General features: G+C 42.8%; 1 protein-coding gene across 7 annotated transcripts in view; it reads left to right on the forward strand.

The window, feature by feature from the left end:
• The window catches only part of dagla (diacylglycerol lipase, alpha), a 519,984-nt gene that overhangs the window by 472,340 nt on the left and 27,879 nt on the right, over positions 1–19,765 (forward strand). For all 7 annotated transcript variants that reach the window (XM_070899843.1, XM_070899842.1, XM_070899844.1 and 4 more), the window contains one exon: positions 5,143–5,294. In XM_070899843.1, coding sequence (XP_070755944.1) covers positions 5,143–5,294 — 152 coding nt within the window. The remainder of the gene's footprint in view (positions 1–5,142; positions 5,295–19,765) is intronic.

Raw genomic sequence — 19,765 nt, forward strand, 5'->3', positions numbered from 1 at the left:
TAGGTGAGTGGGCAAATGCGTGGCAGATGAAGTATAATGTGGATAAATGTGAGGTTATCCACTTTGGTGGTAAAAACAGAGAGACAGACTATTATCTGAATGGTGACAGATTAGGAAAAGGGAAGGTGCAACGAGACCTGGGTGTCATGGTACATCAGTCATTGAAGGTTGGCATGCAGGTACAGCAGGCGATTAAGAAAGCAAATGGCATGTTGGCCTTCATAGCGAGGGGATTTGAGTACAGGGGCAGGGAGGTGTTGCTACAGTTGTACAGGGCCTTGGTGAGGCCACACCTGGAGTATTGTGTACAGTTTTGGTCTCCTAACTTGAGGAAGGACATTCTTGCTATTGAGGGAGTACAGCGAAGATTCACCAGACTGATTCCCGGGATGGTGGGACTGACCTATCAAGAAAGACTGGATCAACTGGGCTTGTATTCACTGGAGTTCAGAAGAATGAGAGGGGACCTCATAGAAACGTTTAAAATTCTGACGGGTTTGGACAGGTTGGATGCAGGAAGAATGTTCCCAATGTTGGGGAAGTCCAGAACCAGGGGTCACAGTCTAAGGATAAGGGGTAAGCCATTTAGGACCGAGATGAGGAGAAACTTCTTCATCCAGAGAGTGGTGAACCTGTGGAATTCTCTACCACAGATTTTGACCCAGTGATGATGAAGGAACTGCGATATATTTTCAAGTAAGGATGCTGTGTGACTTGGAGGGGAACTTGGTGGTGGTGTTCCCATGCCCTTGTCCTTCTATGGGGTAGAGGTTTTTGGGATCCTTAGTTAGTTGCTGCAGTGTATCTAGTCGATGGTACACATGGTGCACCGGTGGTGGTGGGAGTGAATGTTTAAGCTGATGGATGGGGTGCCAATCAAGTGGGCTGCTTTGACCTGGATGTCCTGTCGAGCTTTTTGAGTGTTGTTGGAGCTGCACTCATCCAGGCAAGTGGAGAGTATTCCATCACACTCCTGACTTGTGTCTTGTAGATAATAGAAAGGCTTTGGGGAATCAGGAGATTAGTCACTTACTGCAGAATACCCAGCCACATCCAGTTTTCAGGACGGTTACTTAAATGAATGAAATCATACCATGTGCACCACAGTCGATGCCTGCCAGGATCAAAGCGAAATCAGCAAATTCAACCGAATCTTTTTTTAAATAAAAAAAAAAAAATTCAATTAAAATCAGTTCCAAAAAAATTTGTATTTTGAAATGTTATCGTATATTCCAAACTTTTCATTTTGCTGGCTCGTGGAGAGATAGAAGTACAATTAGAGCAAGTTACTGCTTTTTAAAACCCAAGATGCCCAGCATTGCTATTTTAAATGGAAAGCCACAACCATCACTCCCTGGAGTGACATTAGCAATTTGAAACCCTCTTTCTTTCTGAGGACAGAATGGACAGGCAGATGAGAGCTAATAAACCATTAGATCTTTGACTGACAGTATCACTTCCTCTCTGTGTGTACAAGTCTGATGGTGACTGTCAGAAGAATAGCACTTTATTTTTCGAAAGGAGATCGTCTATATAGCCACGTCAAAGAAATCAAATGAAAAGTGATAATGTTTAAACTGTTTAGGCTTCCTGTATTTACTTGAGTAATTCATCAAATGAAAATCAGAGGCAAAATCTGTTACAAAACTACTTGCAGCAGGATAGTTAGAGATAATACCCAGCATTCTGTGTTGGATTCTTGAAAAGGTTTAAAATTTCATTGGAACAGCATTGCTCATGAACCAATTGAGTTTTTACGACAATCAAATTTAAAATCCTTCCCTTTGTGTTATTTGTCTATCACTTCACCCCTTCCTTTCTCTAACCACTTCCAGATCTACAAGTCCCTCCAAAATCTCAAGTCTTCTAACTCCGACCTCTTGAGCAAGAGCCCCCTCTGCCCCACCATTGGTGGCCATGCCTTCAGCCATTACAAACCTCCTGAACTCTTCATTCCTTTGACTCAGTCCCTCTTCCCCCTCCCACCATTCAGCTGTGTAAACTGCACACTAACCCCATCCCCCTGCCTCTCTATTTCAGACAGTCCTTACAGCCCACCTCTTTGACCAAGTCCAACAAGTACTCTGCTCTCATTCCTCTGTGATTCCCATTATTTAACTATCAGTTCAGGCATATGAATAGCTACAAGGCTCCTCGCTGTTTGACTTTATTTCACTTTCTTTGGGGAAGCATGCAATCTGGGTTCAGATGCCTTAATCTGAGGTCTCGAGCCAAGTTCAAGAACTTGTGTGGAAATCGTTTGGAGCAAAAGCCACCTGCTACAATCTGGTTCATTTTGATCATAATTTATATTGGACGAATATTGGTGTCCCTCAAGGATCTATCCTTGGGTCCCTCCTATTCCTCATCTACATGTTTCCCCTTGGCAACATCATCCAAAAACACAGCGTCCGTTTCCACATGTATGCTGACCCAGCTCTACCTCACCACCACTTCTCTCGACCACTCCACGATTTCTAAATCGTCAGATTACTTGTCCAACATCCAGTTCTGGGTGAGCTGAAATTTTCTCTAATTAAATATTAGGAAGATCAAAGCCATTGTTTTCGGTCCCCGCCACAAACTCCGTTCCCTAGCCACTGACTCCATCCCTCTCCCCAAGTCTGAGGCTGAACCACCACTGTTAGCAACCTTGGTTTCATATTTGACCCCGAAATGAGCTTTCGACCACATATCCGCAGCTTAACGAAGACCACCTACTTCCACTACCGTAACATCACTCATCTCCACCCTTGGCTTCAGCTCAACCACTGCTGAAACCCTCATACATGCCGTTGTTACCTCTAGACTTGACTTCCAATGCACTACTGGCTGGCCTCCCAAATTCTACCTGACGTAGACTTGAGGTCATCCAAAACTCGGCTGCCTGTGTCCTAACTCGCACCAAGTCTTGCTCACCCATCACCCCTGTGCTTGCTGACCTGCATTGGCACCTGGTTAAGCAACGCCTCGATTTCAAAATTCTCATCTTTGTTTTCAAATCCCTCCATGGCCTCACCCCTCCCTATCTCTGTAATCTCCTTCAGCCCCACAACCCCCCAGAGATATCTGTGCTCCCCTAATTGAGCATCCCTGCTTATAGTCGCTCAACTATTGGTGGCCGTGCCTTCTGTTGCCTAGAGCCTGAACTCTGGAACTCCCTGTCTAAACCTCTCCATGCCTCTATCTCTCTTTCCTCCTTTAAAGCGCTCCTTAAAACCTATCTCTTTGACCAAGCTTTTGGTCACCTGCCCTAATTTATTTCCGGTGGCAAATTTTTTGTCTCATAATACTCCTGTGAGGCGCCTTGGGACGTTCTCCATTTTGGACACTCGATGCTAGCATTAAGCACTCCTGAGTCAGGTGCGCTTTGTGTTATATGCAGAAGTTGAAGTTGACTTTACACATGGCCATACTACTCTGTGCCATCAGAATGGAGGAGGACTTGCGGCAGTGTGCCGAAGCCAGGAAAATCAGGCAGTGTGGCAAAGGACAGAAGCCCACCAGTTACTACGCTCCCCAACATGTGTACAGGCCTCACTTGTCCTAGCAAGGATCTTGCCAAGGAGTTGTGCAATCAACGGCTGCACTTCTCCAAGGTCACCATTGGGCATCTCTGCCATCTTCATTATGAAAATCCACTACAACTGCACTGTTAATGGCAATTAACTTGACAGCAACTTTTGACTTTTAAAGCTCTTCAACCTTCCTGGCTGCCACAAGGCATCTGTACAACATTAGGCAGGAAGCTCTCAGGGCGTATATCATGCGGGTGACAGACGCCCTTGCCTACCCTTGTGATGATCTAATTTTCTGCACTATTGATCATTCCTGGACTTGAGGGTGTTGATATTCAATGTCAGCTTCCTGCTGCAGCACTATTAATTTTGGTGTCCAATTTGATGAAAGAAAGGCCCAGGAGTGTGATGGTCCTATCTTGTACTTCTTGGAGGAGAGTTTTGAGGTCTTTATCCGATAAGCCTGTTGTGCATTTTCTGCCTGCTGTCTTGGCATGGTGCCTGGGGCACAGCTGACACCTAAGTGGGCATGTTGATGCCAATCTGAACTGATGCTGTGGGTGAGAGATACCATCAAGTGATTTGGTGGAAATTTCCAGCAAAACCCCTTGAGAGTTGCTTACCTTGGACAGCTTTCTGCTGCAGTCTGTAGTCTGCTTTTAAGTTGTTACACCGATGTTTTCAGGGGTAGGGGGAAACATAGAAACACAGAAAATAGGTGCAGGAGTAGGCTATTCGGCCCTTTGAGCCTGCACCACCATTCAATATGATCATGGCTGATCATGCAACTTCAGTACCCCATTCCTGCTTTCTCTCCATACCCCTTGATCCCTTTAGCCATAAGGGCCACATTTAACTCCCTTTTGAATATATCTAACAAACTGGCCTCAACAACTTTCTGTGGTAGAGAATTTCACAGGTTCACAATTCTCTGAGTGAAGAAATTTCTCCTCATCTCGATCCTAAATGGCTTATCCCTTATCCTTAGAATGTGATCCCTGGTTCTGGACTTCCCCAACATCGGGAACATTCTTCCTGCATCTAACCTGTCCAATCCCATCAAAAGGGGAGGGTCAGCGACTTATACAATTTCTACACCGAAGTTATACCACAGATGCCAAGAATATTTAAATGAACTTGCCTCAATAAACTTGTATGGAACTCGCTCGGTTGATGAACAGCAACTTTCTGGACCTGTTGGGCCCAATGGCCAGTTTCTGTGCTGTAAATACTATGTAGAAACTGACACTTAGGAAATTCAGGATCAGTATGTCACAAGAACATGCACCAGTTTGACATTTTCAATTGACTCGCTTAGTGAGATTATCAATTTATTGCAAACCTAATTTTGCGCTATGGCTCACTATCATAAGGAACTGGGTTGAGCTTGCCTAATAGGCAGACGAGAATTTCAGCCTATCAGTCTGAGGTGAATGTAAACTGAGATCCTAAAGATAATCCACTGTATCACACTGTCCCCAATTTATCTTCATTGAATATTCATCTAACCTAAGTGACTTCTCTTCTCTTTCGAGTTGGTCTGGAAAGGGTGAATTAAACAAATATGAACTGATTCACCTAGCTTGTATTCCTTTTAAAATCATTTGTTTCCCTTTCTAACCAGGTGTTAGAGAATTACAACAAAGGGAAGACAGCTCTACTAGGAGCAGCAAAGGTAATGGTCAGTCCGACAGAGGTGGATTTGAATCCTGACATGATTGCTCAGCAGCCTCAACCAATACAGCATGGAGACCAAAGGAGGAACAACAGTGTAAAGTAAGAGCACACCACTGTAAATGCCGTGGTAAATGCCCGAAGGTGGGGAGGGGCTAGGGTATGGGTTATGGCTTAAGTTCTTCTGTTTGCTTTGCTGAGGATAAAAGTTCAGAGAACCTTAACAACTAATCTGTGCCTCCAAATCATGAGACAGAAAAGTGGAAGGAAAAAATACCTCCATTTAAAAATCATACTTTTCTGTTCAGTTGTCGTTCAAAAGCCCACATTAAAAATAGGATTTTCTACTCCAAAGAGATACCTCTCAGAAGCAAAATAACATTTACAGGAAGACAGACACAGTAGATTATGAGAGCCATCTCGTGCATGAAATGTATTTAGTAAACTATGGCTTGTGATAGAAATTCTTATTGTATCACATTTTAAAAAACTCAGTTTCCCTCCTGTCTCATGCTTCACTCCTCTATGTGCCCTCCTTTGCTTGGAAGGTGAGGGTGATTAAAGGTAGGTAATTTTCTGCAAGTGCAGATGGCTGGCTGTTCTAGCACAGTGTAGCACAGACAGCACAAAGCTATGTGTGAAGTGCAGCTTCTAACATTGCGCACAGGTCGCCCTCAGATGGTAAGTTGCAGTCTCGACTCGTGATTCAGGCGGAGCATGGAGCAATGTTGAGATCGTGGGCCAGATAAGTCAAGAGAGGGCACACAACACAACCTTAGGCCTCAGTTAGAATACTGTGTACACTTTTGGTCCCCTTATATAGTGGGCGATATTGAGGCTTTGGAAAAGGGTCAGATGAGGGCCACAAGAATGATTCCCAGTTTAAAGCACCTTAGCTACCCAGATAGGTTTAAATAGTTGGGTCTATATAGTTTAGAGAAGCGTAGACTTGGGTGATTTAATGAAGGTCTATAAAATAATCAAGGAATTAGATTGTGTGCATGATCAGGGAGGAAAGTGAGAATGAGGTGATTTTTAATATTTTAATTAGTTAGTTTAAGCAAGACCATTCATATAACTTGCGCAAAGGAAGAAATAAATTAGGAAGAAACCGAGAATAGTGGACCAAATTGCCAGCTTCTACAGTGAGTGCTGATTTGCTGTATGTATACCTTCAAGTGAGAGGTGGACCGGTTCCTAGCTGCGACAGATCACTTCAGACAAGAAATAGGTATCAAGTAATGTAAGTAATGACTCACGTAGTCTCCTGGACTAGTTTTGATTACTTAGAAGGATCGGACAGTTCTTTTCCTCAACCAGCTTTGGGGTTTTGATCCTATTTTTTGCCTCTCCCAGGAGTCTGCATGACATCTAGGGGGGTAAAGAGTATCTTGATGTGATGGATAAGCCATTACAACTGTATGAGACAGGCTGGGTGGACTTTTCCTGACATGTTTTTGTATGTTCATAAACCCATCATAACTTTCTGAGCAAACCAAGTACACCCTCCTTTCCATTCTTACCCTTCCTTCTATAGAAACATAGAAAATAGGTGCAGGAGTAGGTCATTCGACCCTTCGAGCCTGCACCACCATTCAATATGATCATGGCTGATCATTCACCTCAGTACCCGTTTCCTGCTTTCTCTCCATACCCCTTGATCCCTTTAGCCATAAGGGCCATATCTAACTCCCTCTTAAATATGTCTAACGAATTGGCATCAACAACTCTTTGCAGAAGGGAATTCCACAGGTTAACAATTCTATGTGAAGAATTTTTTCCTCATCTTGGTCCTAAATGGCTTACCTCTTATCCTTAGAATGAAACCCTGATTCTGGACTCCCCCAACATCGGGAACATTCTTCCTGCATCTAACCTGTCCAGTCCCGTCAGAATTTTATATGTTTCTATGAGATCCCCTCTCATTCTTCTAAACTCTAGTGAATATAGGCCCAGTCGATCCAGTCTCTCCTCATATGTCAGTCCTGCCATCCCGGGAATCAGTCTGGTGAACCTACGCTGCACTCCCTCAATAGCAAGAATGTCCTTCCTCAGATTAGGAGACCAAAACGGAACACAATATTCCAGGTGAGGCCTCACCAATGCCCTGTACAGCTGCAGGAAGACCTCCCTGCTCCTATACTCAAATCCCCTAGCTATGAAGGCCAACATGCCATTTGCCTTCTTCACCGCCTGCTGTACCTGTATGCCAACTTTCAATGACTGATGTACCATGACACCCAGGTCTCGTTGCACCTCCCCTTTTCCTAATCTGCTGCCATTCAGATAATATTCTGCCTTCATGTTTTTGCTCCCAAAGTGGATAACCTCACATTTATCCACAGTATACTGCATCTGCCATGTATTTGCCCACACACCTAACCTGTCCAAGTCACCCTGCAACCTCTTAGCATCCTCCTCGCATGCCTTCCTGGCCCATCTGTTCTGGAAGAAGTACAGAATAAAAACCTAAAAGTACGATGCCGTGTGATTAGGTGTTAGCAACTAGATGTCTGAGGTGACACACGCTACACTGTTGTAAACCAAACATCTTAACTGAGAGGTGACTATTATCTGTCCGGCTCCAGCAGGCAGATTGGAACTGAAGCTATTGCATGCATTTGGAATGTCGGAATTGTGACTGTCACTGTAGACGCATTGTCGTCCTTTTTAATGCAGTGTTTCATTTTTAATCTGTGTCATTGTAACTGTCTGAATGAGACTGAGAGCCAGAAATTACTGTTCCTCAGGCAATCTGTTAAAGTAAATAGTGTTTTCATCCCCTTGTTGGATTTTCCTCCACACAATGCATTGTTTCTCCTGCCAGCACTGCTGTCTGACCAACAGTTTGGTGGTGCACGAGACTGGACAGGAAAACCACAGCTATTGATTGCTGCTTCACCCCTGTACCAAAATCTTTAGTTAACATGACAATGACAGCGGTTACAGAGCTCCAAGCTCCGCTATTCCATGGCAAAATGCGTTGTCCTGACTCTACTTGCCAAGAAAGAGAAGTATCACACGTTTCTTACTGTCAGAAATGCTGACAACTACCAGTATGCCAACTCTTCTGCTCCATGGACACTAGCAGCCTTCCTGTACCTCACTCAAGTGAACATTATTCACGTGCGGATCTTGACAGAGTATCGGAAAAATTACTGACCAATGGAGTCGGATACAGTCTGGAAAGGGGGATGTATCGCAAATGATAATTTGTCCCTTCGATTTGGGTTTTCAACAAAATGGATTGGCTCAAAGTAATGGTTGTGGTCCTGGAAAAGCAATGTAGAAATGCTAATGCTTAACGGCGAGAAATGTGCGATAATTCTCTTCTTTGGAAAGTAGAATGAGTGCTTTCATATTTGCCACTTCTGTAGTTTGGATCATGGACCAATGATATCCATTCTGTAGCTCCAACAGCAGGATCAACGTACCATATTTTCATAGGTCTTTGGTTCTGATGTTGGGATACGAGAGTTGATTTTAGCCATGCAAATATAGGTGAAGGGATGTTTTTTTCCTAGTATCTGAGAGAAAAGGGGAGAGAGTGATGGGACAGGGAAGGACAGACACACTTTTTTTTTAGGGGGATTGAGTATTTTATTGCAGTGCTGTGAGTTACTGTTGCCTCCATCAGACAGATTTTGCTCTCAGTGATTGAGGTAGAGTAACATAGTAGCCCCCAATCAGGCCCAATTTCTTTGTGGTTTGAGGGGCAGGGGTTTAAAAGCTTACATGCGTAACCGGTACTACATGGAATCTTGCAACCCGTGTTCCATTTTCAATCTATAACAGATGTTTAGTCTGCTGTCTGGCTTTTCTCCAAGTGTCTCTGCCCTTCTGATCACCTTGTAATGTGTTTATTCATTTTCTTATATTCATTCCAATGAGTTCCTTCCCCTTTCTCCCTGCAGTATTTGTAGAGGTTTTTCCTCTTTATCACTTTTAGTGTTTGTTAATCCATTTAGTTTGATCCCGTTGATTTTCAGTATGTTTTTATCCTTATGTATTATACCTTTAAAGTTATTCTATGTGTTGTCTGCGGAAGTTTTGTTGAATAATCTTCCCCAGTCTATTTACTTTAGTTGTTGCCTCATTTTTTTGAATTCAGCCTTTGAAATTTGGATAAATCAAAAATTGCTTTGAGTTAATGTTGATTGAACCAAAGCCCGTCTGATTCTGGTCATGTACAGCGTTGAGACTGTTGGACCATGAGCTGCGTTTTTTTTTATCCTACATCTGGTCTGTCACCAATATTGCAATTTCCACCTTGGGGATATTGACTACAAACATATCTGCTTCTCCCCACTGTTGCAGAAACCCGAATTCATATTTTCATTTCCTCCAAAATCAATTTCTCAAATGCTCTCCTCAGCAGTGTTCCTGTCTTCATCTTTTGTCAGCTAATTGAGAATTTTACTGTCCAAGTCCTCTCGCATGCAAAGTTGTATACACCCTTCAAATCTCTGTACAGCATTGCTCCATCCTTTGAGCAAACTTGAGTCATATGTACTCGGCCATACCCTCTGTGTTTCTGCCTTCAAACTAACTCTTGTTCCCTACTTCCTCCACTCCATTAGAAGCTGACTTTTTTAGCCAATATGTCCCTGTTCTCTGAATTCTCTCCTTGATTCACTTCACTTTTCTGTCTCTCTCCCTCCAAAAGATTATGCCCTTGGCCTCTTTCCCACTTCTCCCTCAAATTCGTTCTTGTTTCTTGCCCACCTCTTTTGTAAAGCCTCTGAGCAATTCTTTTATGTGAAGAATGCTGTGTAAATATAAGGTGTCATTGAGTTAATGGCACTTTTATATCGATGATATACTGTTAGCTGTATCAGAGCAGTAGTACTGCCGACCCTACTAAACAATGCATAATGGAGGAAAACTCTACCTCCAATAGCTAGATACAAAATGTTTATTTCCAACCACATTTCCAGTGTGAAATTTTCATTTGCATACAAGCCTTCTTGAACAATTGCCTATTTATTGCAGGTCAGTGCTAAATTAGAGGAAATCTTCTGCTGTGGACTCATTCTTGAAGCATTACATTTAGACTGTTCCAAACTCATTTCATGTAGGGCTATGCAGCCAGTAGAGAGAGGAGTCGCTAATGCCCATCGGTTTGGTCTAAATTCAAACCTAGATATGCCTATCAACAACGCACTCGAAATAGTATCTGTGGGGCTGATTTTCCTGTCCAAACCACCTGGAGAATGTTCAGCTGCTCGGGGCAAAAGAGAGGAAAGGGAGCCAGAAGGCTATGGCACCAGGTTTATCTTGTCCTGGGATTTCCCAGTGGTGGGAGGGAGGATAACGTTTGCATCTGGGGAAGATGCAAACAAAGGGAAACCAAGGAAATTAGATGGGAGGGGCCTAAAAGGAATTACACCCCAAGAGAAATTGGCCTTAGACCAGGTCCCTTTCAGATCTGAGGGAGACTGTAAGCAAGACAAAGGAAACCCAACCAAGAAAGTAAAATCCTTTTGTTTTTGTCTGCCCTCCTGGAGACCTTTGGTCCAGGATGTCTTCTGACTGTTGTTTTGGGAGAACAGCCAGTAGGTACTAAAGATGGCAGCGATTCCCATATACATGGCAACCTACAAAACTAGCAAAAGTAACTAAGAGATTCAAAAAAAAAAGATACGGATTCAAAAAAATTGACAGTTCCAAAACAACTCTGAATATAGAGCCATTACATGTAAAGACAAAGAGTTCAACTGCAAATGCAGTGGGACATAGACGTGGCATAATCTACAATGCAGGTATATGCAACATTCCATCTCTTATACAGCGCACAAAAGCTCTGTTGGCAGCAGCGATGAAATTACTGAAGGAACACATGAACGGTGAAGGCATGAGAATTATTTACTATCATCTCCCCCTTCCCCCTCGCGCAAGACTTTCTTGACACTTAATTTGGTGCATTTATTGAAATTTTAGAACCTACACTAATTCTGAGTTTGCATTTTGTAATCGAGTACAATCACTTCAACCCTACTCTCTACAAGTACAGTGATAGGAATGGTTAAATTAAGCAAGTTGATGTATTCATGCCAGAAAACAACTATCTTATCTCAAAACATTCCAAATGATCTGATTCGTTGATACCGACAACTTCTAGAGCCGCTGAAAAAAGTTGATTTTTCTTGTAAAAAGCTGATACCCTGTACATGGATTGAAAAGTTGACTGTCAAACAGTTGGAATACATGTTTCCACCCCCATCTCAGGGCACTAGGCACTGCCAGAGGGAGAGACTTCCGGGGACACATGATAATGATCTCAACCCAGAAATATAGTTGGGTTCAGGTCATTGCAACCTGCTTTGGTGCTCAGGTGATGACCGGGGCAGAAAATAAGTACAGTGTACTGACTGTATATGCTGCAAATAGTTACGTAATATATTCAGCACAGAGACAGACCATTCAGTGCAACCAGTCCATGCCGGCGTTTATGCTCCACTCAAGCCTCCTCCTGTCTTTCCTCATCTAACTTTGTCAACCTGCTTGGTGCTCAGGTGGTGACCGGGGCAGAAAATAAGTACGGTGTACTGACTGTATATGCTGCAGGTAGTTACGTAATATATTCAGCACAGAGACAGACCATTCAGTGCAACCAGTCCATGCCGCCGTTTATGCTCCACTCAAGCCTCCTCCTGTCTTTCCTCATCTAACTGTCAACATAACCCTCTCTTCCCTTCTCCCTCATGCTTATCTAGCTGCCCCTTAAATGCATTTATGCTATTCGCTTCAACCACTCCCTGTGGTAGCGAGTTCCACATTCTCACCACTCTGGTTACAGAAGTTTCTTCTGAATTCCAGGTGACTATCTTATAGTGATGGCTTCTAGTTTTGCTCTTCTCCACAAGTGGAAACACTGTGTCTATATCTACTCTCAAAACCTTTCATGATTTTAAAGACCTCTATTTTCAAGGGAAAAGAGACTCAGCCTGTTCATCCTTTCCTGATATGTATACCCTCGCATTTCTGGTATCATCCTTGTAAATCTTCTCTGCCCCCTCTCCAGTGCTTCTGTATACTTTTTATAATATGGCGACCAGAATTGTACGCAGTACTCCCAAGTGCTGATATTTTTAATGATTTGTGTATTTGTACTCTGAGATCCCATTGCTCCTCTACCCCATTTAGATTCTTATTTTCCAAGTAATATGTGACCTCCCTATTTTTCTTACCAAAATGTAATACCTCACATTTATCTGTGTTGAACTTCATTTGCCAATTATATGCCCATTCTGCTAGATTATGAACGTTATCTTGTAATTTGTTGCAGTCCTCCTCAGTATTGATTATACCTCCCCAATTTGGTGTCATTTGAAAATTTAAAATTGTGTTACTGATTCCAAAGTCTAAATCGTTAGTATAAATTGTGAACAACAGTGGTTCCAGCACTACACCACTTCTCATCTTCTGCCACTCTGAATAGCTACCCTTTAACCCCACTCTCTGCTATCTGCCTTGAAGCCAGCTAGCTATCCATTTCCCTGACTCCAGGTTCCCTGGCCTTATTAGTCTATTATGTGGTACCTTATTGAAGGCCTTTTGAAAGTCTAGATAAATTATATCTATTGCATTACCCTTGTCTACTCTGTTACCTCTTCAAAAAATTCAATGTGGTTGGTCAAGCAAGAATTTCTCTTTTGAAATCCATGCTGACTATTTATTATTATATTTTTGGTTTCTAGATGTTCTATTTTCTCCTTTAGTAGGGATTCCATTATTTTTTCTACCATCGATTGTTGAGCTGACTGGTCTATAGTTCCCTGGACATGTTCTATCCTCCTCCTTAAATATAAGCATCACATTAGCTATCCACCAGTCCTATGGCACTGCACCTTTTTCTAACAAATTACTAAATATATGTAGTAATGCCTCTGCTATCTCTTCCCTAGATTATTTTAAAATGTGCAGATGTAATAAGTCTAGACCAAGGGTTTTATCCTCTTTGAGTTTGATTAATTTATTTAATATATCTCCTGGTTTTATTTTAAATGGGCTTTTTACATATTGGTTTAGAAAGGAGTCCTGTACACATTGTAGGAACTCTAATCCCTTATCCCTTTTACCTACCTCTTCTGTCCAATTCATATCAGGGTAGTTAAAATCCCCCATGATTAGTATTCTATGCTTTTTATTCATGTCCCTAATTTGTTTGCACATTTCTTTCTCAACCTCTTTTCCTCAACTATGAAGCGGTCTGTAGACGACCCATATTGTGATTAATCCTTTATTATCTTTTATCTCTCTCCATTTCTGTTTTGCTGATCACTGCGACACTTTTTTCTAATGCAATTATGTTATCCCTAATAAGTACAGCTACTCCAACTCCCCTTTTTCTCTTTCTATGCTTTCTAAGTATGTTATACCCTACAATGTTTAGTTCCCAGTCCTGATTTTTATGTAGCTATGTCTCAGTAATCCCTACTATGTCTGGTTCCTGCCAACACATGATTGCCTCCAGCTTCCCTGTTTTATTACGGACACTGTGTGCATTGTTGTACAGATAGTTTAACTCATTTTTAATGGGATTTCCTCTCACTTTATTTTTAACCGTTTTTTTAAAACTCCTGTTCTATAACTCTATTTATTTTCTGACCATCAATGTCCTCCCATACTTCACTCTTTCCTGTGCGCTTTCCTGTTTTGTTTATATTTAGGCTGATTTCATTACTTGTCAATCCCTCTCCCCGTCTTACGAGTTTAAAGCCTTTACCACCTCCCCATTTATCCTTTCTGCTGGGACACAGGTTTCATCATGGTTCAAGTGGAGCCCGTCCCATCAGTACAACTCCTTCCTGTCCCTATACTGGTGCCAGTGTCTAATGAAAAGAAACCCCTCTTTCCCATACCAGCCCTTTAGCCATGTGTTAATTCTCCTGACTGTTTCTATACAATTTGCACATGGCTCGGACAATAATCCAGAGGTTATTGCCCTTGAGATCCTGATTTTTAATTTAGCTCCTAACTCCTGGTACTCCCTCAGCAGGAACTCATCCCTGTTCCTACCCAAGTTGTTTGGTCCGACATGGACCACGACAACTAGATTCATCCCTCGCTTTCCAAATATCTCTCCAGCCACCACAAGATATCCCTTACCCTGACGGTAGGCAACACACGCTTCGGGATTCTCGTTCTTGGCTGCAGAGGATGCTGTCTATTCCGCTAATTATAGAATCCCCTATCACTACCACGTTTCTATTCGCTCTTTCCCCCCATGTCCTGGAACAGCCTTTTGAGCCACGTGCTGTCTGCATTGTGATTGTCCTCCCTGCAGTTTCCTTGCCCTCACAGGTAGCGAGTACCTGTTGGACAGGACCAGTGTCTGCAAGACCTCCTTCTCAACCTCTCCTATGTCCCTGCTACCCGGCGCCCTAACAACAACAACTTGAATTTATATAGTACCTTTAATGTAGTAAAACGTCCCGAGGTGCTTCATAGGAGTAGTATAAGACAAAAAACTTGACACCAAGCCACATAAGGAGAAATATGGACAGGTGACCAAAAGCTTGGTCAAAGAGATACGTTGTAAGGAGTGTCAAAGGAGGAAAGAGAAGTGGAGAGGTTTAGGCAGGGAATTCCAGAGTTAGAGCCTAGGCAACAGAAGGCACGGCCACCAATGATTGAGCGATTATAATTAGGGATGCTCAAGAGGGCAGAATTAGAGAGGCGCAGATATCTCAGGTGAGGGTGGTCGGGGGAGGTGTTGTGGGGCTGAAGGAGATTATAGAGATAGGGAGGGGTGAGGCCATGGAGGGATTTGAAAAGAAGGATGAGAATTTTTAAATCAAGGCGTTGTTTAACCGGCAGCCAATGTAGGTCAGCGACCACAGGGGTGATGGGTAAACTGGACTTAGTGCGAGTTAGGACACGGGCAGACGAGTTTTGGATGACCTCAAGGGTAGAATATGGGAGGCCAGCCAGTAGTGCTTTGGATAGTCAAGTCTAGAGGTAACAAAGGCATGGATGAGGGTTTCAACAGCGGATGAGCAAGGCAACAACAACCTTTTTATATAGCACCTTTAACGTAGTAAAACATCCCAAGGCGCTTCACAGGAGTGTTATAAGACAAAACAAATAAATTTGACACCGAGCCATATAAGAAATTACTGCAGATGACCAAAAGCTTGATCAAAGAGGTAGGTTTTAAGGAGCTTCTTAAAGGAGGGTAGAGAGGTTTAGGGAGGGAGTTCCAGAGCTTGGGGCCCAGGCAGCTGAATGTACAGCCACCAATGGTTCAGCAGTTATAATAAGGGATGTTCAAGAGGGTAGAATTTGAGGAGTGCAGACATCGCGGGGGTTGTGAGGCTGAAAGACATTACAGAGTTGGGATGGGACGAGGCCACGGAGGGATTTGTAAACAAGGATGAGAATTTGAAATCGAGGCGTTGCTTAATTGGTAGGTCAGCAAGCACAGGGCTGATAGGTGAGCGAGATTTGGTGCGAGTTACGACACAGGCCGGCGAGTTTTGGATGACCAAGTTTATGTGGGGTAGGATCTGGAGGGCCAGCCATGAATGTGTTGGCGTAGTCAAGTCTAGAGGTAACTTGAGGCAAGGGCAGAGACGGACGATGCTATGAAAGTGGAAATAGACGGTTTTAGTTATGCTACGGATATGTGGTTGGAAGCTCATTTCAGGGTCAAATATGACACCAAGGTTCCGAACAGTGTGGTTCAGCCTCAGATAGAAGTTAGGGAGAGGGATGGAGTCGGTGGCTAGGGAATGGAGTTTGTTGCAGGCACTAAAAACAATATTGTCTTCCCAATATTTAATTGGAGAACATTTTGCTCATCCAGAACTGGATATCGGGCAAGCAGTCTGACAATTTAGAGACTGTGGAGGGGTCAAGAGAAGTGGTAATGAGATAGAGCTGGGTGTTATCAGCGTGCATGTAGAACCAAAGGGCAACATGTAGATGAGAAATAGGAGGGGGCCAAGCATAGATCCTTGGGGGACACCAGAGGTAACGATGCGGGAGTGGAAAGACAAGCCGTTGCAGGTGATTTTTTGGCTATGATTCGAAAGGTAAGAATGGAACCAGGCGAGTGCAGTCCCACCCAGCTGGATGATGGTGGAGAGGCGTTGGAGGAAGATGGAGTGCTCAACCGTGTCAAAGGCTGCAGACAAGTCGAGAAGGACAAGGAGGGATAGTTTATCATTGTCACAGTCACAAAAGATGTCATTTGTGACTTTGATGAGAGCCGTTTTGTACTGTAGCAAGGTAGGAAATCTGATTGGAGGGATCCAAACATGGAGTCAAGGGAAAGATGGGCACGGATTTGGGAGACGACAACACATTCAAGGATGTTGGAGAGGAAAGGGAGGTTGGAGATGGGGCGGTAGTTAGCAAGGACAAAGATTTCAGGGAGAGGGGGACAGTGCCTTAGGAGAAAGAACCATTAACAATGTCAGCTAACATAGGCACCAGAAAAGGAAGTTGGGTAGTTGGCAGATTGATGGAAATAAGGTCGAGGGAGAAAGAAGTGGGTCTCATGGACAAGATGAGCACGGAGAGGTCATATGGGGAGATCAGAGAGAAACTGGGGAAAGATGTGAGTTCAGGGCTAGGGCAGGGAGGCACCTTAGAGGAAGTTTGGCCGGTGGGCTAGGGGAAGGAAGGGAAGTGGCAGAGGCAGCTGAATGGATGGTCTCAATCTTAGAGACAAAAAAGTCCATGAGCTCCTCACACTTGTTGTCGGAGGTGAGGGTAGAGGAGACAGGGAAGAGGGGTTAAAAAAGATGGTTAGTAGTGGCGAATAGAAGTCGGGGTTTATCTTTGCATTCCAGAATTATTCTAGAATAGTGAGCAATTTTGGCAGATGAGAGCAGGACCTGATAATGCTTTATGTGGTCTAGCCAGATCTGGTGCTGAATGGTGAACAAGTTGTCTGCCATATCCGTTCAAGTCTGCGTCCCTTGGACTTAAGGGAGCGAAGGTGAGGGCCGTACCAGTAGGAACAGCAGGGTGAAAGTCATTGTTTTAATAAGGACTAGAGCATCAAAGGTGGTGAGGGTGTGGTTGAGCAGATCGGTAGCTGCAGAAATGCCATGGTGAATGGAAGGCCAAAGGCTGGACAGTTGAGATTACTGAAGTGCAGTTGTAAGAGAATTGGGAGAGTTTTTTTTCCATCGTCGGACACAGTAGGAAGTAGGATTTGGGGTGGGGTTGGAAGGGGGATATAGGTGGAGAGCAATACGAGGAAGTGGTCAGAGATGGCCTTATCTGCAATTGATACGATGGGAGTAGCGAGGTCACGAGAGATGACGAGGTCGAGGGGATGGCCTTGAATATGGGGGTCACTCTGTTCCTTTACTGACCCTGTGCTTTCCTCTAGGGTGTGACTGTATTCTGGATAAAACTATCCAGAAATTCCTCCCCATTTCTCATGTTTCGAAGTGTCTCTAACTCGCAGTCCGGATCAATGACTCTGAGCCGGTGTGACTGAAGGCAGAGACATTTCCTGCAGATGTGGGAATCCAGGACAGTCTTGCTGTCCACAAATTCCCACATACTACAGTCTCGACACATCGGCTGCCCTGCCACCTCTAGACTTTTTAAAATTTAATTGCTTATTTAATTAAAGTTTTTAATCAAATGATTATTTACAGTTATATTAAATTAGTTTATCTAGTTAAGTTAATATTTAATAACGTAATAGTTCTAGTTCCCCAGCTCTTAATTTAAAGGAAAAAAACTGTAATAGTCTCCAACAAATCACCTACCTCATGTCCTGTGACGCCACCCCTTGTTTTTACTTGTTTTGTAAATCGCCTCGCTGGTCCGCTGTGCCCTGGGCATTCTCTGCTTCCACACTTTATGTTGTTGCCGCCGCTCCCGCTCAGGTCCACTGTGTTTTAACATATGCCCTAATGGTTCTTGTCAAATCTGTTTAAAGTAACATGAGTTATAGTTTCAGGCTGCAGGAATATGCCAGGGAACTATTCTTCCTCTTCAATGTGAGGAGAGAAAGAAAGAACACCTAAAAGAAAAGGGGATAAATGGTAAACTGAACATTGTGGCAGCCTTGTGTAAATTATATGGTATGAACTTGGTCTATTTGGAATTTGCATGTCTTTGGTGCAAGAAGATTGAAATCTAGGTGGAGAAAATTTTGCTGTATTCTATAGTAGTGTTATGGAAAGTTGCACGATTGTTGATCTACCCCAGTGTAACAATTTCCAAATAAATCACAAAAAAATTGGACTTTGTGCACCTTGATGACTCACCAAAATGGATGACATTGTAAAAATTTTGATCAATTTAGAAGTAATAAAGTGCAGATTTATTTAAAGGTAGATGTAGCGAAAGATATTATCTAATGCCTTTGGCCTATTTGATACTTGAAAAGCAATTACACGGTTGTTAATGAGAACTTTGAATAACATTTTGTGACATACAGTAATGTAATATACAAGCAACTAAGTTTATCCAGAACAAGAAGAAGCAAGTGATTTGGTTAATTTACTTATTGGATCTTTGTACTGCCTCATGGATTATTGTGAATACAGAAACTTGCCCAACCAAATGATCCATCGCAGAGTAATTCTAGGTCTTCAAAACTCTGAAAGCATTCATAATGATTTGAAGTTAACTCTCGAAAAGGTTGTCATTTGAGCAAAATGTTTAAGAATGACCAGTCCATATTCTGGGCAGATATTCCTGTGGAATCCATAGACTAAAATATGGATGTGCTGCGTAGATGGAGCAACCAAAACATTCACAGTGAAGCCAAGAACTCACCAGAGAGGTCCAAATTTGTGTATACAATGCAGCAAGTTACTCCCCGTCAGTGGTATGCACAGCCATATTGTCATTAGTGTTTAACAAAGGGACATTATGAGATGTTTTGTCACAACACAGCTTGTTTTGCTAAGCAGCTGAAGAAACGTGAGCTTTCCTACGAAATGCCAATAGCAGGGGAATCCAATTGTGTACAGTGGACCTTTTGCTCAAGAACTATCCAGTTGGATTCAAAAGTGATACTGGAGCAGATGCCATGTGGTCAGTTTGTAAATAAACAAGAAATAAATAGTTCTTGTGCAACCAGAGACGATTCTGTTTGATTCTGGGTGCCAGATCTGCAATGGTGTTTTCTGGGTCCATTAACAAAAGAAGAAATATCAGCACAAAAGAAAATTAACATTCAACAACTGAGAAAACTGTTGGGATGACCAACAATCAAGGATCATGGTTTCATTTCTAATACTGTGACACAGTTATCTGAAAAAGAGAAGTACAAAAGGCAATTCCTGAAATTATTTCAAGTTCTGAGGAAAACCCAAGATGAATACACTATAAAGTTCAAGTATGATATCCAACCCTTTGTCCTCATGACTCCATGACTTATCTCATTATCTCTAATGTTAAGAATGATTTTGCCAGTTTGGATCAGCTGGGAGTTATAAAGAAGATAGAAGAGGCACCAGAGTGGTGACGGTGCCAATCAAAAAGGATAAGTTCACATTTGAGTTAATTTCACTGAACTGAATGGGAGAATTTGGCAAGAAATCGACCCACTATACATAGTTGATCAAAAGTTAAGAGCAGCTTTTGGATTC

The sequence above is a fragment of the Pristiophorus japonicus genome, chromosome 14, assembly GCF_044704955.1.
Source record: "Pristiophorus japonicus isolate sPriJap1 chromosome 14, sPriJap1.hap1, whole genome shotgun sequence".
Taxonomy (NCBI): domain Eukaryota; kingdom Metazoa; phylum Chordata; class Chondrichthyes; family Pristiophoridae; genus Pristiophorus; species Pristiophorus japonicus.